This window comes from Nerophis lumbriciformis, linkage group LG13 (assembly GCF_033978685.3).
Source record: "Nerophis lumbriciformis linkage group LG13, RoL_Nlum_v2.1, whole genome shotgun sequence".
Taxonomy (NCBI): domain Eukaryota; kingdom Metazoa; phylum Chordata; class Actinopteri; order Syngnathiformes; family Syngnathidae; genus Nerophis; species Nerophis lumbriciformis.
The window spans coordinates 38,320,644-38,342,920 of NC_084560.2; the positions used below are offsets into that span (position 1 = coordinate 38,320,644).

The following is a 22,277-nucleotide window of genomic DNA, read 5'->3' on the forward strand; positions in this document are numbered from 1 at the left end:
TTGTCATTTCAACGGAAAGTTATGACTTTCAATATAACTATTTCATTTCTATAAAAATGTGGTTTTCCTTGTACAATTGTCAACTCACACAGAAAAATGACATTTTATTGTAACAATACAAGCTATTTACTGTAAAATGACCATTTTATATTGTAATATTTCATTATAAAACTATAAAATGACAACTTATTGAAATATTACTAGTTATTTACTGTAAAATTACAACTTTTTCTTGTAATATGAGTTTTCCCTGTCAAATTACACATTTTTATTGTAATATTACATGTTAACTGTAAAATGACAACTTGTTGTTGTAATACTAGTTATTTCCTATAAATGACAACTTTTTATTGTAATATTACTAGATATTTCCTGTCTAATTGCAACTTTTTATTGTAATATTACATGTTAACTGTAAAATGACAACTTGTTACTGTAATATTACAACTTTTTATTGTAATATGACGATTTTTCCTGTAAATCTATTTTCTTGTCAAATTACACATTTTTATTGTAATATTACTTATTGTAATATTACTAGTTATTTCCTATAAAATTAAAACTTTTTATTGTAATATTACTAGTTATTGCCTGTCTAATTGCAACTTTTTATTGTAATATTACCGTTATTTCCTTTAAAATTATTTCCCCGACAGTCCTAGAAAGTTATTAGAAACACGTAAAAAAAAAATGTGCCTCTCAAAATTTTAACTTTTTTCAAAAAACATTTTATTACATTTTCACTCCTGTTAAAAAAAAAAAATCTTATAAAATGTAGACCTTTTTTTCGTAACTTTTTTCCCAGAATATTGCAACTTTATCGTAAAATGTTGTCTTTATCCTCACAATGTTGACATTTTTTTGTAACGTTTTGTCAACATTTTAAAATGTCCATTTTTGACAACTTTACTGTTAGACTGACTTTTCCAGTAACATTTTGGCTTATTTTTCCGTGGTTTGCAACTTTAATAAAGTAAAAGAAAATCTTGGAATAACCTATCTTCTTGGCGGAATAACCTATAATTTTGTGGGTGTGGCCCTAAAACTCTGTAGTTGATGTTGATTTTGTGGGTGTGGCCCTTAAACTCGCTAGTAAACGTGACAGTTGGTGTAAAATAACAATACAATGTGCTGCTTGTGATTTATGCTCGCTAATAAGTACAGTAGATCCTTTATTTTCACTGCTTGAATTAGTTTCTAGTAACGTCAATAGAAAGTGGTTTGGTGGCGCTATCTGCAGGCTAAAAAGGGAACGCCTCAGCGTGCGGATCTACTGTATTTACTAGGAAGAGTGTATAAAAAACCCAAAACCCGTCAAGGCACTGCAGACGTTTGATGGCACATCGCTGGTAGGTAGTCACATGGGGGACGAGGGGGCGGAGCTAGAAGAGGGCAAGGCTCTGTGTTGTTGACATTTTAAGTGCTGGCAGTTTTTGTACCGTTGTGTAACAAGAAAAGAGAAATAACGGCGAGAGGAAGACCTCCAATGTTTTCAGACGCTAACGTCGGCTACCCTGGTTGGCCAAGTGGGCAAATGGCGGCGCGGAGTCAGCGTTGTGCGTCGGTGATTGTTACGACTGACTAAAAGGTGTTCCATCCATATTATTATTCATGTGTTGAAAGCTGCTATTCAGTACGACAAAGCAGCCTAATAAGAAAAACTAGTTTGGTTTGTAGAAAAGTTGAAAAAAGTCTTTCTGGTAAGACGGAGCAAGGAGGTCAGTTTGGATGGGAGCACCCGTGAGAACAAACATGCAGTTCTGTCTCCTTCGCTCCCAAAAGACGTCACCTGGGAAGGTCAGAACGTCTCCGAGTCCTCGGAGTCGTTCTCCGTGGTCCCCTCGCTGGAGGGTCCCGACGGGTTGCGGGGGCTGCGCGGCCCGCGGGTTCCGGCGCTGCCTTGGGGGCCTCTGGGCGCCTTGGGGGGCAGCTGCCTCAGCAGGGAGCCCGGGGAGGGGGCCCCGGAGCTGCAAGGGGAGCACAAAGGCATCATGGTAGCCAGAATGAGAGCCAGACAGTCGGCCACCTGGCGGCTGGGAGCGCAAGCCAGAGCGGGGGTCAAACCTGCGGGACACGGAGACAGAGATGGGGGGGGCGAGACGGCAAAGCAGGAGACGAAGAAGAAAGACGAAGCAACATTCGGTTAGTGTCAGCCAGCAGACGCATACGTGGGGGGAGGGGCTTAACGTCACAGACGCTCCATGGACAAAAGTAATGGGACACATATCTCCATCAAACCACTCATTTGTTGACTTTGTCCCAAAACTTTTGTCTATGCAGTCAACACTTTATGCAAACAAACACTTGAAAATTGCACTTTTAGCTAAAGCTTATTTTTTGAGGTCAATACTAAAGAAAGTTTATTTAAAAAAAAAAAAACATTTTCAAAAGTATTTTGTGATAATAAAAACTTTATCATTCATATATAAATATACTCAGTACAGGCCAAAGGTTTGGACACACCTTCTCATTCAATGTGTTTTCTTTATTTTCATGACTATTTACATAAAACTATGAATGAACACATGTGGAGTTATGTACTTAACAAAAAAAGGTGAAGTAACTGAATACATGTTTTATAGTCTAGATTCTTCAAAATAGCCACCCTTTGCTCTGATTACTGCTTTGCACACTCTTGGCATTCTCTCCATGAGCTTCAAGCACACCAGTGAAGTGAAAACCATTTCAGGTGACTACCTCTTGAAGGTCATTGAGAGAATGCCAAGAGTGTGCAAAACAGTAATCAGAGCAAAGGGTGGCTATTTTGAAGAAACTAGAATATAAAACATGTTTTCAGTTATTTCACCTTTTTTTGTTAAGTACATAACTCCACATGTGTTCATTCATAGTTTTGATGCCTTCAGTGACAATCTACATAGTCATGAAAATAAAGAACACGCATGGAATGAGAAGGTGTGTCCAAACTTGTGGCCTGTACTGTAGTTTTTATATATATATGATTGTATTCAAAATAATAAAATGTACTTGTAGTATTTAAAAAGATATATAAGTTTTACCATTTCCAGGTCATTTAAAGGATAATTATTTCATTCGTTTATAATAGAAACTATTTGTATTTAAAATCAAAGAATAATCTTTTAGTTATGTAATGAGTAAAATATAATCACTACTATATAATCTGTATCAAACAACAAATATAGAAGATAAAACGGGAAAGGATTATTAATAAATTATATATATAAATATAAAATAAATTAGAATAAAAACAATACAAATACAGATTACCTGCTTGTTTTTAAATGTTATTTATATATTTTTTTCAACTGTTTTATTTATAAAAACTACTTCAATATATACAATTATAAATAGTAACGTTTTTTAAATGTAGTGTTGATAATGCATAGTTGATATCATAACTAAATATAATGTAGAAAATAAGAAAAAACTAATTATGATCAAAGCAGAAACACTAATATATTTTTACTGTACCACATAGTACTTTTATAGTATTTATATATACAAATGTGTCAGACTATATGCCTCATAGATGTAATTAATAGCACTTTTATAATATTTATATACACAAATGTGTCAGATTATGTGCCACACACATGTAATTAATAGTACTTTAAATTATGAATATATACACGTGTCAGACCACATAGATATACCGTATTTTTCATAGTTTGGCCGGGGGTGCGACTTATACTCAGGAGCGACTTATGTGTGAAATGATTAACACATTATAATATTATTTCTCTCATTCACGTAAGAGACTAGACGTATAAGATTTCATGGGATTTAGCGATTAGGAGTGACAGATTGTTTGGTAAACGTATAGCATGTTCTATATGTTATAGTTATTTGAATGACTCTTACCATAATATGTTACGTTAACATACCAGTTGGTTATTTATGCCTCATATAACGTACACTTATTCAGCCTGTTGTTCACTATTCTTTATTTATTTTAAATTGCCTTTCAAATGTCTATTCTTGCTGTTGGCTTTTATCAAATACATTTCCCCAAAAAATGCGACTTATATATGTTTTTTTCCTTCTTTATTATGCATTTTCAGCCTGTGCGACTTATACTACGGTAATCATTAATAGTACTTTAAAATATTTATACATAAGAATGTGTCAGACTATGTGCCACATAGATATATACAAATATTTAGACTATATGCCACATAGATATAATAATTAATAGTACTTTAAAAATATGAATATACCTGTATACAAATGTGTCAGACCACATAGATATAATCATTCATAGTACTGTATTTTTCGGACTATAAGTCGCTCTGGAGTATAAGTCGCACCAGCCGAAAATGCAGAATAAAGAAGGAAAAAAATATATAAGTCGCATTTTTTGGGGAAATGTCTATTCTTGCTGTTGGCTTTTATCAAATACATTTGAAAGGCAATTTAAAATAAATAAAGAATAGTGAACAACAGGCTGAATAAGTGTACGTTATATGAGGCATAAATAACCAACTGGTATGTTAACGTAACATATTATGGTAAGAGTCATTCAAATAACTATAACATATAGAACATGCTATACGTTTACCAAACAATCTGTCACTCCTAATCGCTAAATCCCATGAAATCTTATACGTCTAGTCTCTTACGTGAATGAGATAAATAATATTATAATGTGTTAATCATTTCACACATAAGTCGCTCCTGAGTATAAGTCGCACCCCCGGCCAAACTATGAAAAAAACTGACTTATAGTCCGAAAAATACGGTACTTTAGAATATTTATATATAAGAATGTGTCAGACTATGTGCCACATAGATATAATTAATAGTACTTTAAAAATATTCATATCCACAAATGTGTCAGACTGTATGGATATAATAATAAATAGTACTTAAAAAAGATGTATGTATACAAATGTGTCAGACCACAGATATAATAATTAGACTTATTGATGCTAGGCTAACAAAAATAGCAAAGTGTGAAGCAGACAAAGTGCCACACGTCAGCACGCAGAGAGACAGGAAGAGGCGAGTCCACCTCACCGTTCTCGTCCACAGTCTGGATGTTGGCTCCACGGGACAGCAGCTCCTGGACCGCCTGTTTGAGTCCGCTACGAGCCGCCAGGTGGAGGGGGCTGTCAGGGAGAGGTCAAAGGTTACGGCTACAGCGCGTCACCTCGGCGGATGTTTTGTGGCAGCACACAACTCACGTTTGCAGCGCGGCGTTTGTGGCGTTGATTTGCGCCGAGTCGGACAATTTGTCCAAGATCAGCAGGACGCAATCTTCTTTGCCCTGGAAGGACGTCAGAGTCAAGACCTCCCATTACCGTATTTCCTCTAATAGACGTTCCAACTCTTCTAATAATAGTAGGCAGCTTTGTTATATTTCACTGTTTTGTAGCATTGTTATGGATTAAAAAATACATATAAAAATAATATTTTAATAATATGGATTTAGTTCGTTGCGCACTGCATGTGGAAACATTTTTCATATGAAATATTATTAAAGCTCATTAATAAACACCTTACCTCTGATAAAAAAACATTTTTAGCCTTGGAAAAAATACCCGGTGTTATTTTAATATTTAATATTAAATTATACTAAAGACCTTCTTATCCATTAATACCTACCCTCAAATAAAAACCTTTAAAACGTTTTTTTTTAAAGTAAACATTAATTTTTAGCGTTAACATGAATTTGAAAAAAAAATATATATATATAATCAAAAAACAGTCCTTGTCATCCGTAAATGCCTGGTCTTAAATAAACACCCTTTTGCATACTTTAAAATATATTTGATTATTTTAGCTTTAATTAAAACATAAGTAATTCAAACAAATAACTATCAAAATAGAGTCCAAAAATGCCATACCTGTAAGAAACTTTTTTTCCCCCACACAGTAGGAGTAACAGGTGTTCTTTTAATTTTTTTAACGCATTGTGTGTAACAAAATTATTAACATTAAATATTATTAAAATTAAGTATTTAGCTCTTCCATAAACACCTTACCTCTAATAAACACATGTTTAGCCTCGGAAAAATACTAGGTGTTATTTTTGTATTTTGGGCATTATTTGTGTATTGAAAATTATTTCAATAATAATATTAAATGATAATAAAGACCTTCTCATCCATAAATACTTAACCTCAAATAAAAACTTTATTAAAAAAAACAAAAAACATTTAGCTTTGTTTATTTTAGCATTGTAATAGGTGTTATTTACATTTTTTTTAATTTTTTTTTTTACACATTGTGTGTGTTTAAAAAAATATTTAATAATTAAATAATAAAGGCCTTTTTATCCATAAACACCCTACCTCAAATAAACACCTCAGGAACATTGCCTTTACTCTATGTTGTTGTTGAGAGTATTTTAAGGCCTACTGAAATGCGATTTTCTTATTTAAACGGGGATAGCAGGTCCATTCTATGTGTCATACTTGATCATTTCGCGATATTGCCATATTTTTGCTGAAAGGATTTAGTAGAGAACATCGACGATAAAGTTCGCAACTTTTGGTCGCTGATAAAAAAGCCTTGCCTGTACCGGAAGTAGCAGACAAGTAGCGTGACGTCACAGGTTGTGGAGATCCTCACATCTGCACATTGTTTACAATCATGACCACCAGAAGCGAGAGCGATTCGGACCGAGAAAGCGACAATTTCCGCATTAATTTGAGCGAGGATGAAAGATTCGTGGATGAGGAAAGTGAGAGTGAAGGACTAGAGGGCAGTGGGAGCGATTCAGATAGGGAAGATGCTGTGAGAGGCGGGTGGGACCTGATATTCAGCTGGGAATGACTAAAACAGTAAATAAACACAATTAGCCACAACACAACCAGGCTTATATTTAATATGCCACAAATTAATCCCGCATAACAAACACCTCCCCCCTCCCGTCCATATAACCCGCCAATACAACTCAAACACCTGCACAACACACTCTATCCCACAGCCCAAAGTACCGTTCACCTCCCCAAAGTTCATACAGCACATATATTTCCCCAAAGTTACGTACGTGACATGCACATAGCGGCACGCACGTACGGGCAAGCGATCAAATGTTTGGAAGCCGCAGCTGCGTACTCACGGTACCGCGTCTGCGCATCCAATTCAAAGTCCTCCTGGTAAGAGTCTCTGTTGTCCCAGTTCTCCACAGGCCAATGGTAAAGCTTGACTGTCATCTTTCGGGAATGTAAACAATGAAACATCGGCCGTGTTTGTGTTGCTGAAGTCGGCCGCAATACACCGCTTCCCACCTACAGCTTTCTTCTTTGCTGTCTCCATTGTTCATTGAACAAATTGCAAAAGATTCACCAACACAGATGTCCAGAATACTGTGGAATTTTGCGATGAAAACAGACGACTTAATAGCTGGCCACCATGCTGTCCCAAAATGTCCTCTACAATCCGTGACGTCACGCGCTGACGTCATCATATCGAGACGTTTTCAGCAGGATATGCCGCGCGAAATTTAAAATTGCACTTTAGTAAGCTTTACTAACCGGCCGTATTGGCATGTGTTGCAATGTTAAGATTTCATCATTGATATATAAACTATCAGACTGCGTGGTCGGTAGTAGTGGGTTTCAGTAGGCCTTTAAGTGTAAGTAAGTTATTTATGTGTGGATTTAATTTTTCCAAATAATGCTACAATTTTTTCCATGAACACCTTACCTCCAACAAACACCTTCTTTTTCCCTTCCCTTATTCAAAATTTACCGTGTGTAATTAAATGCCTTATCTCTAATAAACATACTGCTTAATTATGTTATTCTGAGGAGATATGCTAATTAAAAATAGGTTCCTAAACCCGGTCCAATGTGGTTAAAACTGGAAGTGGACTCTGAGGGAGTGGAGCCCCCTAGTGGACACTTACATTCTTACAAGCGAGATGCAAGGCGGTGTTGCCGTCTTTGTCCGCCTGATGGAGGCTGCTGGTGGCGCCGTTGAGCAGGACCTCTGCACACGATACATGTCGTAAATTAAGAAAAAAAAAACAATTCCGTGGACACGTGACAAGAAGTCTGCTCACCGAGGACCCCGACGCGACCTTTCTCGGCCGCCGTCATCAGCGCGCTGCGACCCGATTGGTCCACGGCGTCCACGGGTGCATCGTGGGAAAGGAGCAGCTGGACGCAATCCACGTGACCCGAGAAGGCCGCCGCGTGGAGGGGAGTGCTGGGGGAGGAGGAGGATGAAACGCCAGGATGACACGTATACACACACACACACACACACACACACACTTTTTACCGGTCTTTAGCGTCCTTGCAGCCGACGATGTCTGAGCCCATGGCGTCCAGCAGCAGTGACGCACACGCCTCGTGGTCGTTCACACTGTTAGCGCCACATGCCGGAAATCAACAGAAAATCATTTGACAAAAATGCATAAATAAAATGAACATCTATGTGGAAAATAGAACATTATTGTCATTCTTTAAAACATTACTATAGAGTTTAATTTACTACCGTACATATACACGTGTATTTTTATTCTAATTTATTTGTAAATATTTTAATTGTAATTCATTTATTTACATTTAAATGCTGTGTCATAAATAAATTTAATGCTATTAAATACAAACTAGATGTGTATTTATGCCTTTAATAATTGAAAGGGTCCTGAATTGAAGTGAATAAGTCACAAAAATATGAATATTGGTCATGAAATAAATCATCGGTTAAACCATATTTCACAATTTGAATATATTAATTTAAAATGTATTGCATGAATAATGGTTCTATATTATTTTTAAATATTTGTTTTTTTTCCTCAAACTTTTTTTTTTTTTTAAATTAAGTTACTGCTGTTTAATTTATTATACATTTTCAGTTTGTTATTGCATTATTTACGCACTGTCCGAGTGCCCAGAAAGGCATTTATATTCACACAAGTCATTAATTCCATTCATGGGAGACCGGGCTTTCTGCTCCGCCGCTCCCAGTCTGTGGAACGCTCTCCCTGACCACCTGAGGGTACCACAGACTGTGGATGCTTTTAAAAAAAGCCTTTTTTTTTTTAGATATATGCATACTAGTTATAGCTATTTGGCTGTTCTAGTTTTTATTTGTATTTATTTCTTTATTATCTTTTAATACACTGGAGCACTTTGAGATTGTTTACTCAATATAAAGTGCTTTTTACAAATAAAATCTATTATTATTATTATTATGGTATTGTGCTACAAGTCAACAGCACCTCTGCTGGTTGCAGCCATGTACTGCACTCAATTTTGCCTCATTGCCTACAAGAGAACTTACACGGCACAGTGCAGCGGCGTGAACGGGTTGCCGTCAATGCAGCGACAACCTTTCTGCTCCAGGAGAACCTCCACGCAGCCCTCGTGACCTACACACACACACACACACACACACACACACACACACACACGTGTAAACATGATACATCAGAGGCTCCGCCCACTCTCCCACACCTACCGTGGTAGCAGGCCCAGTGCAGCGGCGTGTATCCATGGTGATCTTTGAGGGGGGGCAGCGAGTCGGGCTCGGGGCAGGCGATGCTCAGCAGCTCGCTCAGCCAGGAGGCGTGGCCGCGCGCCGCCGCCAGGTGGATGGCAGTGCGACCTCGCGCGTCGCCCAGCAACACAGAGGCCTCCTGCTCCAGAAGACACTGCACGCACTCCTCCTGGCCGCACAGCAGCTAGAAAGAGAAGCAAGAATGACTTGCAGTGACTTATCCGGCCACTCGGGGGCACTGCTCTGGTTTCGTGTCCCCTTCACTGACCACAAGAAAAAAGGAAACGCAGACAAAACTGTTGGACATTTTTGTCGGCGTTTGTTTGCGTAAGGTCCTCGTGCATAATCAACTTGTCTAAAATATTTACCAACAAAATTACTACGATTCTTTTTAACCTGAAAAACATTGTAAACACAACAGAACCTCTAAAGTCCAAAGCTGCCCATTTTTAGAGGAGCAGAAAATGATGTAAATAAAAGTAACTGTATGGATAAAATCAGCATATTGTGAAACGAAAAAACCCATCTAAATATTTCGATGATTAACTGCGTCTTTTTATGCTTTATCTTCAGATTTTTTTATTTTTTTTTCCAAACGTGAAAATTGTAATTATTAAAATAAAAATGTTAAATATATATTTTAGCTAGCTTTTCTAAATGAATTTAATATTTTTCCCATTTTTACAGCGGTTAACTTCTTTGTATGATGTTTTTTAGGAATGAAAAAAATGATGTGAGCTTTCATCATTTATCAATAAATGCTAACTTCTTTTTACACTTGCATAATCGTTAAAATGGTTGTATTGTATTGTGCTTAATAGTAGTAGTAGTAGTAGTATTACTTGTTATTAGTAGCAGTGTCACTTGTTATTTGTAGTAATAATATTACTTATTATTATTATTAGTAGTATGACTTGTTACGATTAGTAACAGTGTTACTTGTTATTATTAGTGTTAATAATAATACTTAGTAGGAGTATTACTTATTATTACTATTAGTTGAATACTTAGTAGGAGTATTACTTATTACTATTAGTTGAAATATTATTTATTATTAGTAGTAGTACGACTTATCATTAGTGGTGGTAGTTTTACTTATTATTAGTAATATTATTACTTATTATTTGTATTAGTAGATTACTTATTAGTATTACTACTTAGTAGTAGTAGTAGTAGTATCACTTATTATTGTTAATAATAGTAGTATTACTTATCATTAGTAGTTGTAGTGGTATTTAATATTATTAGTTGTAGTACCGGTAGTATTATTTATTATTATTATTATTTAGCATTACTTTATTAGTAGTAGTAGTAATAGTATTTGTAGTAGTACTTGTCATTATTAGTATTAGTAGTATTACTTATTATTAGTAGTAGTGGTATTAATTAGTAGTAGTAGTGACATTACTTGTTATAATTATTAGTAGTAGTATTACTTGTTAGTTATTACTTATTATTATTAGTAGTAGTATTACTTATTATTACTATTAGTAGTAGTAGTGGTATTGCTTGTTATAATTATTAGTAGATGTATTATTTGTTATTTTTATTAGTAGTATTACTTATTAGTAGTAGTAGTAGTATTACTTAATATTAGTAGTAGTAGTCATCGTAGAATAACTTAGTAGTAATATTACTGTACTTAGTAGCAGTTGTATTAGTATTATTTTAGTAGTAATATTACTGAGTAGCAGTTGTATTAGAATTATTTTAGTGGTATTACTTTGTAGTACTAGTAGTAGTAGTACTATTACTTAGTAGTATTAGTATCATTATTAGTACTAGTATTATTATTTGTAATATTAGTTGTACTTATTATTAGTAATAGTACTGGTAGTAGTATTACTTATTAGTATTAGTAGTACTTAGTAGTAGTAGTAGTAGTACTTAGTAGCAGTACTACCTATTAGTAGTAGTAATGGTAGTATTACTTATTATTATTAATAGTAGTAGCAGTAGTATTATTAGTAGTAATAGTAGGAGTATTACCTATTATTATTAGTAGTAGTAATAGTAGTAGTAGTATTTATTATTATTATTGATATTAATAATAGTAGTAGTATTACTTATTAGTAGTAGTAATAGTAGCAGCAGTAGTATTAGTTATTATTGATATTAATAATAGTAGTAGTAGTTTTACTTATTAGTAGTAGTAATAGTAGCAGCAGTAGTATTAGTTATTATTAGTAGTAGTAGCATTACTTATTGGTAGTATTACTTATTAGTAGTGGTAATAATAATAGTAGTAGTATTACTTATTATTAGTATTAGTAATAGTAGCAGCAGTAGTATTAGTTATTATTAGTAGTACTACTAGTATTACTTATTATTATTATTATTAGTAGTGGTACTACTAGTATTACTTATTATTATTAGTAGTAGTACTACTAATATTACTTATTATTAATATTATTAGTAGTGGTAATAATAATAGTAGTAGTATTACTTATTAGTATTAGTAATAGTAGCAGCAGTAGTATTAGTTATTAGTAGTAGTACTACTAGTATTACTTATTATTATTATTATTAGAAGTAGTATTAGTTATTAATATTATTATTAAGTAGTAGTAGATGTTATTATTAGTACTTGTATGATTAGTAGTAGTCAGGAATGTAAGAAGGGTCACCCCGAGGTGCAGCGCCGTCATGCCGTGCGTGTCGGCCATGTTGACATCTACTTCCCGCTCCAGCAGCAGCGCCACCACGTCCACGTGCCCGCCCGCCACCGCCAGCATCAGAGGCGTCCTGAGGGAGAGCCAACCGATGAGGGTGAACTGATGAGAAGGTCATGTGACAGTTGAGGAATCAACTCACTGTCCCTGAGAGTCGACGGCGTCCGTCATGTCCGCGCTGTCCGAATCGTCCAGCAGGAGGCGCACGCACGGCGTGTGTCCGTTCATCACTGAAGGACGCGGCACGTTAGCGGACGGTTAGCCGAACGGCGTGGGCGACAATCGGCCTACCTGCGAGGTGTACTGGCGTGCCCCCGTGCCGCGTGTCGCAGGTGCGCGGCGACGCCCCCTGGCTGAGGAGGATGTGAACGCAGTCCGTGTGACCTCGCTGAGCCGCCATGAACAGAGGAGTCCGGCCCGCCTCGTCCACGCGGTCCACCTCCCTCTCACCCTGCAGCAGCACCTCCAGGGCCTGAGCGTGGCCGTGGTACGCCTGCACACACCTGCACTTAACTACCTGTGTCATCTACCATGTGGCACCAAGTCAACAGGAAGTCATCTACCATGTGAAAGGAAGTCAACAGGAAGTCATCTACCATGTGACACCAAGTCTGCTATCATCTACCATGTGACAGGAAGTCAACAGGAAGTCTGCTATTATCTATCATGTGACAGGAAGTCTGCTATTTCTACCACGTGACAGGAAGTAAACAGGAAGTCTGCTGTCATCTACCATGTGACAGGAAGTAAACAAGAAGCCTGCTATCATCTTAGTAAACTTCCTGTTTAGTTCCTGTCATTATCTACAAACCATGTGGCAGGATGTCTGTCATTATATACCATTCAACAGTGGGTAAACATGAAGTAAACAGGAAATCGGCCATTATCGTGTGACAGGAAGTAAACGGGAAGTTTGTGCCATCATCTCGCACGCTACAAGAAGTAAACAGGAAGTAAATACCAACCAAACAGGAAGTTTGTAATGCCACAGGAAGTCTGCTATTATCATGTGGCGGCAAGTAAACAGGAAGTAAACCAGGGGTAAACAGGAAGTTAACCATCATCTTCCATGCGACAGAGTAAACAGGAAATAAACCAGAGGTAAACAGGAAGTCTACCATAATATTCCATGTGGCAGAAAGTAAACAGGAATTAATCAAGAAGTACTGTAAATGGGAAGTCTACCATCATCTACCATGTGATAGAAAGTAAACAGGAATTAATTAAGAAGTACTGTAAATGGGAAGTCTACCATCATCTACCATGTGATAGAAAGTAAACAGGAATTAATTAAGAAATACTGTAAACAGGAAGTCTACCATCATCTACCATGTGGCAGAAAGTAAACAGGAATTAATCAAGAAGTACTGTAAATAGGGAAGTCTACCATCATCTACTATGTGGCAGAAAGTAAACAGGAATTAATCAAGAAGTACTGTAAATAGGGAAGTCTACCATCATCTACCATGTGATAGAAAGTAAACAGGAATTAATCAAGAAGTACTGTAAATGGGAAGTCTACCATCATCTACCATGTGATAGAAAGTAAACAGGAAGTAATCAAGAAGTACTGTAAATGGGAAGTCTACCATCATCTACCATGTGGCAGAAAGTAAACAGGAATTAATTAAGAAGTACTGTAAATGGGAAGTCTACCATCATCTACCATGTGGCAGAAAGTAAACAGGAATTAATTAAGAAGTACTGTAAATGGGAAGTCTACCATCATCTACTATGTGATAGAAAATAAACAGGAAGTAATCAAGAAGTACTGTAAATGGGAAGTCTACCATCATCTACCATGTGATAGAAAGTAAACAGGAATTAATCAAGAAGTACTGTAAATGGGAAGTCTACCATCATCTACCATGTGATAGAAAGTAAACAGGAATTAATCAAGAAGTACTGTAAATGGGAAGTCTACCATCATCTACCATGTGGCAGAAAGTAAACAGGAATTAATCAAGAAGTACTGTAAATGGGTAGTCTACCATCATCTACCATGTGATAGAAAGTAAACAGGAATTAATCAAGAAGTACTGTAAATGGGAAGTCTACCATCATCTACCATGTGATAGAAAGTAAACAGGAATTAATCAAGAAGTACTGTAAATGGGAAGTCTACCATCATCTACCATGTGATAGAAAGTAAACAGGAATTAATCAAGAAGTACTGTAAATGGGAAGTCTACCATCATCTACCATGTGATAGAAAGTAAACAGGAATTAATCAAGAAGTACTGTAAATGGGAAGTCTACCATCATCTACCATGTGGCAGAAAGTAAACAGGAATTAATTAAGAAGTACTGTAAATGGGAAGTCTACCATCATCTACCATGTGGCAGAAAGTAAACAGGAAGTAATCAAGAAGTACTGTAAATAGGGAAGTCTACCATCATCTACCATGTGGCAGAAAGTAAACAGGAATTAATCAAGAAGTACTGTAAATGGGAAGTCTACCATCATCTACCATGTGATAGAAAGTAAACAGGAATTAATTAAGAAGTACTGTAAATGGGAAGTCTACCATCATCTACCATGTGATAGAAAGTAAACAGGAATTAATTAAGAAATACTGTAAACAGGAAGTCTACCATCATCTACCATGTGGCAGAAAGTAAACAGGAATTAATCAAGAAGTACTGTAAATAGGGAAGTCTACCATCATCTACTATGTGGCAGAAAGTAAACAGGAATTAATCAAGAAGTACTGTAAATAGGGAAGTCTACCATCATCTACCATGTGATAGAAAGTAAACAGGAATTAATCAAGAAGTACTGTAAATGGGAAGTCTACCATCATCTACCATGTGATAGAAAGTAAACAGGAAGTAATCAAGAAGTACTGTAAATGGGAAGTCTACCATCATCTACCATGTGGCAGAAAGTAAACAGGAATTAATTAAGAAGTACTGTAAATGGGAAGTCTACCATCATCTACCATGTGGCAGAAAGTAAACAGGAATTAATTAAGAAGTACTGTAAATGGGAAGTCTACCATCATCTACTATGTGATAGAAAATAAACAGGAAGTAATCAAGAAGTACTGTAAATGGGAAGTCTACCATCATCTACCATGTGATAGAAAGTAAACAGGAATTAATCAAGAAGTACTGTAAATGGGAAGTCTACCATCATCTACCATGTGATAGAAAGTAAACAGGAATTAATCAAGAAGTACTGTAAATGGGAAGTCTACCATCATCTACCATGTGGCAGAAAGTAAACAGGAATTAATCAAGAAGTACTGTAAATGGGTAGTCTACCATCATCTACCATGTGATAGAAAGTAAACAGGAATTAATCAAGAAGTACTGTAAATGGGAAGTCTACCATCATCTACCATGTGATAGAAAGTAAACAGGAATTAATCAAGAAGTACTGTAAATGGGAAGTCTACCATCATCTACCATGTGATAGAAAGTAAACAGGAATTAATCAAGAAGTACTGTAAATGGGAAGTCTACCATCATCTACCATGTGATAGAAAGTAAACAGGAATTAATCAAGAAGTACTGTAAATGGGAAGTCTACCATCATCTACCATGTGGCAGAAAGTAAACAGGAATTAATTAAGAAGTACTGTAAATGGGAAGTCTACCATCATCTACCATGTGGCAGAAAGTAAACAGGAAGTAATCAAGAAGTACTGTAAATAGGGAAGTCTACCATCATCTACCATGTGGCAGAAAGTAAACAGGAATTAATCAAGAAGTACTGTAAATGGGAAGTCTACCATCATCTACCATGTGGCAGAAAGTAAACAGGAATTAATCAAGAAGTACTGTAAACGGGAAGTCTACCATCATCTACCATGTGGCAGAAAGTAAACAGGAATTAATCAAGAAGTACTGTAAATAGGGAAGTCTACCATCATCTACCATGTGATAGAAAGTCAACAGGAATTAATCAAGAAGTACTGTAAATGGGAAGTCTACCATCATCTACCATGTGATAGAAAGTAAACAGGAATTAATCAAGAAGTACTGTAAATGGGAAGTCTACCATCATCTACCATGTGGCAGAAAGTCAACAGGAATTAATCAAGAAGTACTGTAAATGGGAAGTCTACCATCATCTACCATGTGATAGAAAGTAAACAGGAATTAATCAAGAAGTACTGTAAATGGGAAGTCTACCATCATCTACCATGTGATAGAAAGTCAACAGGAATTAATCAAGAAGTACTGTAAATGGGAAGTCTACCATCATCTACCATGTGATAGAAAGTAAACAGGAATTAATCAAGAAGTACTGTAAATGGGAAGTCTACCATCATCTACCATGTGGCAGAAAGTAAACAGGAATTAATTAAGAAGTACTGTAAATGGGAAGTCTACCATCATCTACCATGTGGCAGAAAGTAAACAGGAAGTAATCAAGAAGTACTGTAAATAGGGAAGTCTACCATCATCTACCATGTGGCAGAAAGTAAACAGGAATTAATCAAGAAGTACTGTAAATGGGAAGTCTACCATCATCTACCATGTGGCAGAAAGTAAACAGGAATTAATCAAGAAGTACTGTAAATAGGGAAGTCTACCATCATCTACCATGTGATAGAAAGTCAACAGGAATTAATCAAGAAGTACTGTAAATGGGAAGTCTACCATCATCTACCATGTGGCAGAAAGTAAACAGGAATTAATTAAGAAGTACTGTAAATGGGAAGTCTACCATCATCTACCATGTGGCAGAAAGTAAACAGGAAGTAATCAAGAAGTACTGTAAATAGGGAAGTCTACCATCATCTACCATGTGGCAGAAAGTAAACAGGAATTAATCAAGAAGTACTGTAAACGGGAAGTCTACCATCATCTACCATGTGGCAGAAAGTAAACAGGAATTAATCAAGAAGTACTGTAAATAGGGAAGTCTACCATCATCTACCATGTGATAGAAAGTCAACAGGAATTAATCAAGAAGTACTGTAAATGGGAAGTCTACCATCATCTACCATGTGATAGAAAGTAAACAGGAATTAATCAAGAAGTACTGTAAATGGGAAGTCTACCATCATCTACCATGTGATAGAAAGTAAACAGGAATTAATCAAGAAGTACTGTAAATGGGAAGTCTACCATCATCTACCATGTGATAGAAAGTAAACAGGAATTAATCAAGAAGTACTGTAAATGGGAAGTCTACCATCATCTACCATGTGGCAGAAAGTAAACAGGAATTAATTAAGAAGTACTGTAAATGGGAAGTCTACCATCATCTACCATGTGATAGAAAGTAAACAGGAATTAATCAAGAAGTACTGTAAATGGGAAGTCTACCATCATCTACCATGTGGCAGAAAGTCAACAGGAAGTCTGCTATTATCTACTAGAAGTAAACCGGAAGAAAATATCAACAGGAAGTCTGCCATTATAATGTGGCAGCAAGTAAGCAGGAAGTAAACAAGAGTTAAACAGGAAGTCTGTCATAATTGTACCATGCAACAGGAAGTAAATTGACCATACAACAGCAGGTGAGAAAACTTCTTGTTTAGTTCCTGTCATCGTCCACCATGTGACAGGAAGAAAACATGAAGTATGACATCTAACATGCAACAGCGAAGTAAACAGGAAGTTAAGGATCATCGAGCACACAACAAGAAGTAAACAGGAAGTGAACAGATGTCTACCATGTGACAGGAAGTAATCAAGTTGCTGTGGTACTCACAGCCAGGTGCAGGGGGCTCCCAGCGTTAGGGCAGTCGGGGTCGTCATGGTAACCGTCATCTCTGTCCAGCAGCTGCAAGTCACAAGGGGGTCACATGATCAGTGCTCGCCCACCTGGGCCGCACTTTCATCACTTTCAGTTGAAGCTTTTTGGCCGTAAATGAAATGAAGTGACTGTCGTGTGTGCGCACGTACCAGCTCCAGACAGTGTTTGTGTCCGTAGGCTGCAGCGTAGTGCACGGGACTGTAACCTTGGTTGTCCTTGAGAGAGGCCGTCGCTCCGCTCTCAAGCAGGAACTCCAAACATCTGGGAAACAAGATGGGAGGTTTAGTGCTGTCTCGCCATCAACTGCACGTCTCTGGTGAGCGTGACATGTTCAAGACTCTCATGGGGGAAAAAATGCATTCTACTATTTAGGCCACCGACAGACCTTAAAATTAGAACTTCATTACTACATTTTCAAAATGCCATAAAATCATGACTCAGCTCTTCCTGATCTCAACATAAATTCATCCCCAGCAACTTTCCAAAACATCAAACAGGTTTATATGTGGTTATAGTGTATATATATTTATATGTGGTTATAGTGTATATATATTTATATGTGGTTATAGTGTATATATATTTATATGTGGTTATAGTGTATATATATTTATATGTGGTTATAGTGTATATATATTTATATGTGGTTATAGTGTATATAGATTTATATGTGGTTATAGTGTGTATATATTTATATGTGGTTATAGTGTATATAGATTTATATGTGGTTATAGTGTATATAGATTTATATGTGGTTATAGTGTATATATATTAATATGTGGTTATAGTGTATATAGATTTATATGTGGTTATAGTGTATATATATTTATATGTGGTTATAGTGTATATATATTTATATGTAGTTATAGTGTATATATATTTATATGTGGTTATAGTGTATATATATGTGTATGTGGTTATAGTGTATATATATTTATATGTGGTTATAGTGTATATAGATTTATATGTGGTTATAGTGTATATAGATTTATATGTGGTTATAGTGTATATATATTTATATGTGGTTATAGTGTATATATATATTTATATGTGGTTATAGTGTATATATATTTATATGTGGTTATAGTGTATATATATGTGTATGTGGTTATAGTGTATGTATATGTATATGTGGTTATAGTGTATGTATATGTATATGTGGTTATAGTGTATATATATTTATATGTGGTTATAGTGTATATATATTTATATGTGGTTATAGTGTATATATATGTGTATGTGGTTATAGTGTATGTATATGTATATGTGGTTATAGTGTATATATATTTATATGTGGTTATAGTGTATATATATGTATATGTGGTTATAGTGTATATATATTTATATGTGGTTATAGTGTATATAGATTTATATGTGGTTATAGTGTATATATATTTATATGTGGTTATAGTGTATATATATTTATATGTGGTTATAGTGTATATATATTTATATGTGGTTATAGTGTATATATATGTGTATGTGGTTATAGTGTATATATATTTATATGTGGTTATAGTGTATATATATTTATATGTGGTTATAGTGTATATATATTTATATGTGGTTATAGTGTATATATATTTATATGTGGTTATAGTGTATATATATTTATATGTGGTTATAGTGTATATATATGTATATGTGGTTATAGTGTATATATATTTATATGTGGTTATAGTGTATATAGATTTATATGTGGTTATAGTGTATATATATTTATATGTAGTTATAGTGTATATATATTTATATGTGGTTATAGTGTATATATATATTTATATGTGGTTATAGTGTATATATATTTATATGTGGTTATAGTGTATATATATGTGTATGTGGTTATAGTGTATGTATATGTATATGTGGTTATAGTGTATATATATTTATATGTGGTTATAGTGTATATATATGTATATGTGGTTATAGTGTATATATATTTATATGTGGTTATAGTGTATATAGATTTATATGTGGTTATAGTGTATATATATTTATATGTAGTTATAGTGTATATATATTTATATGTGGTTATAGTGTATATATATATTTATATGTGGTTATAGTGTATATATATTTATATGTGGTTATAGTGTATATATATGTGTATGTGGTTATAGTGTATGTATATGTATATGTGGTTATAGTGTATATATATTTATATGTGGTTATAGTGTATATATATGTATATGTGGTTATAGTGTATATATATTTATATGTGGTTATAGTGTATATAGATTTATATGTGGTTATAGTGTATATATATTTATATGTGGTTATAGTGTATATATATTTATATGTGGTTATAGTGTATATATATTTATATGTGGTTATAGTGTATATATATGTGTATGTGGTTATAGTGTATATATATTTATATGTGGTTATAGTGTATATATATTTATATGTGGTTATAGTGTATATATATTTATATGTGGTTATAGTGTATATATATTTATATGTGGTTATAGTGTATATATATTTATATGTGGTTATAGTGTATATATATGTATATGTGGTTATAGTGTATATATATTTATATGTGGTTATAGTGTATATAGATTTATATGTGGTTATAGTGTATATATATTTATATGTAGTTATAGTGTATATATATTTATATGTGGTTATAGTGTATATATATGTGTATGTGGTTATAGTGTATGTATATGTATATGTGGTTATAGTGTATATAGATTTATATGTGGTTATAGTGTATATAGATTTATATGTGGTTATAGTGTATATATATTTATATGTGGTTATAGTGTATATATATATTTATATGTGGTTATAGTGTATATATATTTATATGTGGTTATAGTGTATATATATGTGTATGTGGTTATAGTGTATGTATATGTATATGTGGTTATAGTGTATATATATTTATATGTGGTTATAGTGTATATATATTTATATGTGGTTATAGTGTATATATATGTATATGTGGTTATAGTGTATATATATATGTATATGTGGTTATAGTGTATATATATTTATATGTGGTTATAGTGTATATATATTTATATGTGGTTATAGTGTATATATATTTATATGTGGTTATAGTGTATATATATTTATATGTAGTTATAGTGTATATATATTTATATGTGGTTATAGTGTATATATATGTGTATGTGGTTATAGTATATGTATATGTGGTTATAGTGTATATATATTTATATGTGGTTATAGTGTATATATATTTATATGTAGTTATAGTGTATATATATTTATATGTGGTTATAGTGTATATATATGTATATGTGGTTATAGTGTATATATATTTATATGTGGTTATAGTGTATATATATTTATATGTAGTTATAGTGTATATATATTTATATGTGGTTATAGTGTATATATATGTGTATGTGGTTATAGTGTATATATATTTATATGTGGTTATAGTGTATATAGATTTATATGTGGTTATAGTGTATATAGATTTATATGTGGTTATAGTGTATATATATTTATATGTGGTTATAGTGTATATATATATTTATATGTGGTTATAGTGTATATATATTTATATGTGGTTATAGTGTATATATATTTATATGTGGTTATAGTGTATATATATGTGTATGTGGTTATAGTGTATATATATTTATATGTGGTTATAGTGTATATATATGTGTATGTGGTTATAGTGTATATATATTTATATGTGGTTATAGTGTATATATATTTATATGTGGTTATAGTGTATATATATTTATATGTGGTTATAGTGTATATATATTTATATGTGGTTATAGTGTATATATATTTATATGTGGTTATAGTGTATATATATGTATATGTGGTTATAGTGTATATATATTTATATGTGGTTATAGTGTATATAGATTTATATGTGGTTATAGTGTATATAGATTTATATGTGGTTATAGTGTATATATATTTATATGTAGTTATAGTGTATATATATTTATATGTGGTTATAGTGTATATATATGTGTATGTGGTTATAGTGTATGTATATGTATATGTGGTTATAGTGTATATAGATTTATATGTGGTTATAGTGTATATAGATTTATATGTGGTTATAGTGTATATATATTTATATGTGGTTATAGTGTATATATATATTTATATGTGGTTATAGTGTATATATATTTATATGTGGTTATAGTGTATATATATGTGTATGTGGTTATAGTGTATGTATATGTATATGTGGTTATAGTGTATGTATATGTATATGTGGTTATAGTGTATATATATTTATATGTGGTTATAGTGTATATATATTTATATGTGGTTATAGTGTATATATATGTGTATGTGGTTATAGTGTATGTATATGTATATGTGGTTATAGTGTATATATATTTATATGTGGTTATAGTGTATATATATGTATATGTGGTTATAGTGTATATATATTTATATGTGGTTATAGTGTATATAGATTTATATGTGGTTATAGTGTATATATATTTATA

At 33.7% G+C, this 22,277-nt stretch overlaps 1 protein-coding gene across 2 annotated transcripts in view; it reads right to left on the minus strand.

Annotated features, from left to right (window-relative positions):
• Positions 1-867: 867 nt before the first annotated feature.
• Positions 868-22,277, minus strand: part of ankrd44 (ankyrin repeat domain 44) — a 60,489-nt gene continuing 39,079 nt past the window's right edge. The window contains exons 16-28 of one of the 2 annotated variants that reach the window (XM_061970848.2): positions 17,973-18,084; positions 17,779-17,850; positions 12,399-12,600; positions 12,250-12,337; positions 12,063-12,180; positions 9,397-9,619; positions 9,220-9,307; positions 8,212-8,295; positions 7,991-8,136; positions 7,835-7,917; positions 5,163-5,245; positions 4,996-5,087; positions 868-2,064 (exon numbers count right to left, since the gene is read on the minus strand). In XM_061970848.2, coding sequence (XP_061826832.2) covers positions 1,799-2,064; positions 4,996-5,087; positions 5,163-5,245; positions 7,835-7,917; positions 7,991-8,136; positions 8,212-8,295; positions 9,220-9,307; positions 9,397-9,619; positions 12,063-12,180; positions 12,250-12,337; positions 12,399-12,600; positions 17,779-17,850; positions 17,973-18,084 — 1,657 coding nt within the window. In that variant the 3' untranslated portion in view covers positions 868-1,798. The remainder of the gene's footprint in view (positions 2,065-4,995; positions 5,088-5,162; positions 5,246-7,834; positions 7,918-7,990; positions 8,137-8,211; positions 8,296-9,219; positions 9,308-9,396; positions 9,620-12,062; positions 12,181-12,249; positions 12,338-12,398; positions 12,601-17,778; positions 17,851-17,972; positions 18,085-22,277) is intronic. The other variant, XM_061970849.2, reaches the window with a different exon arrangement.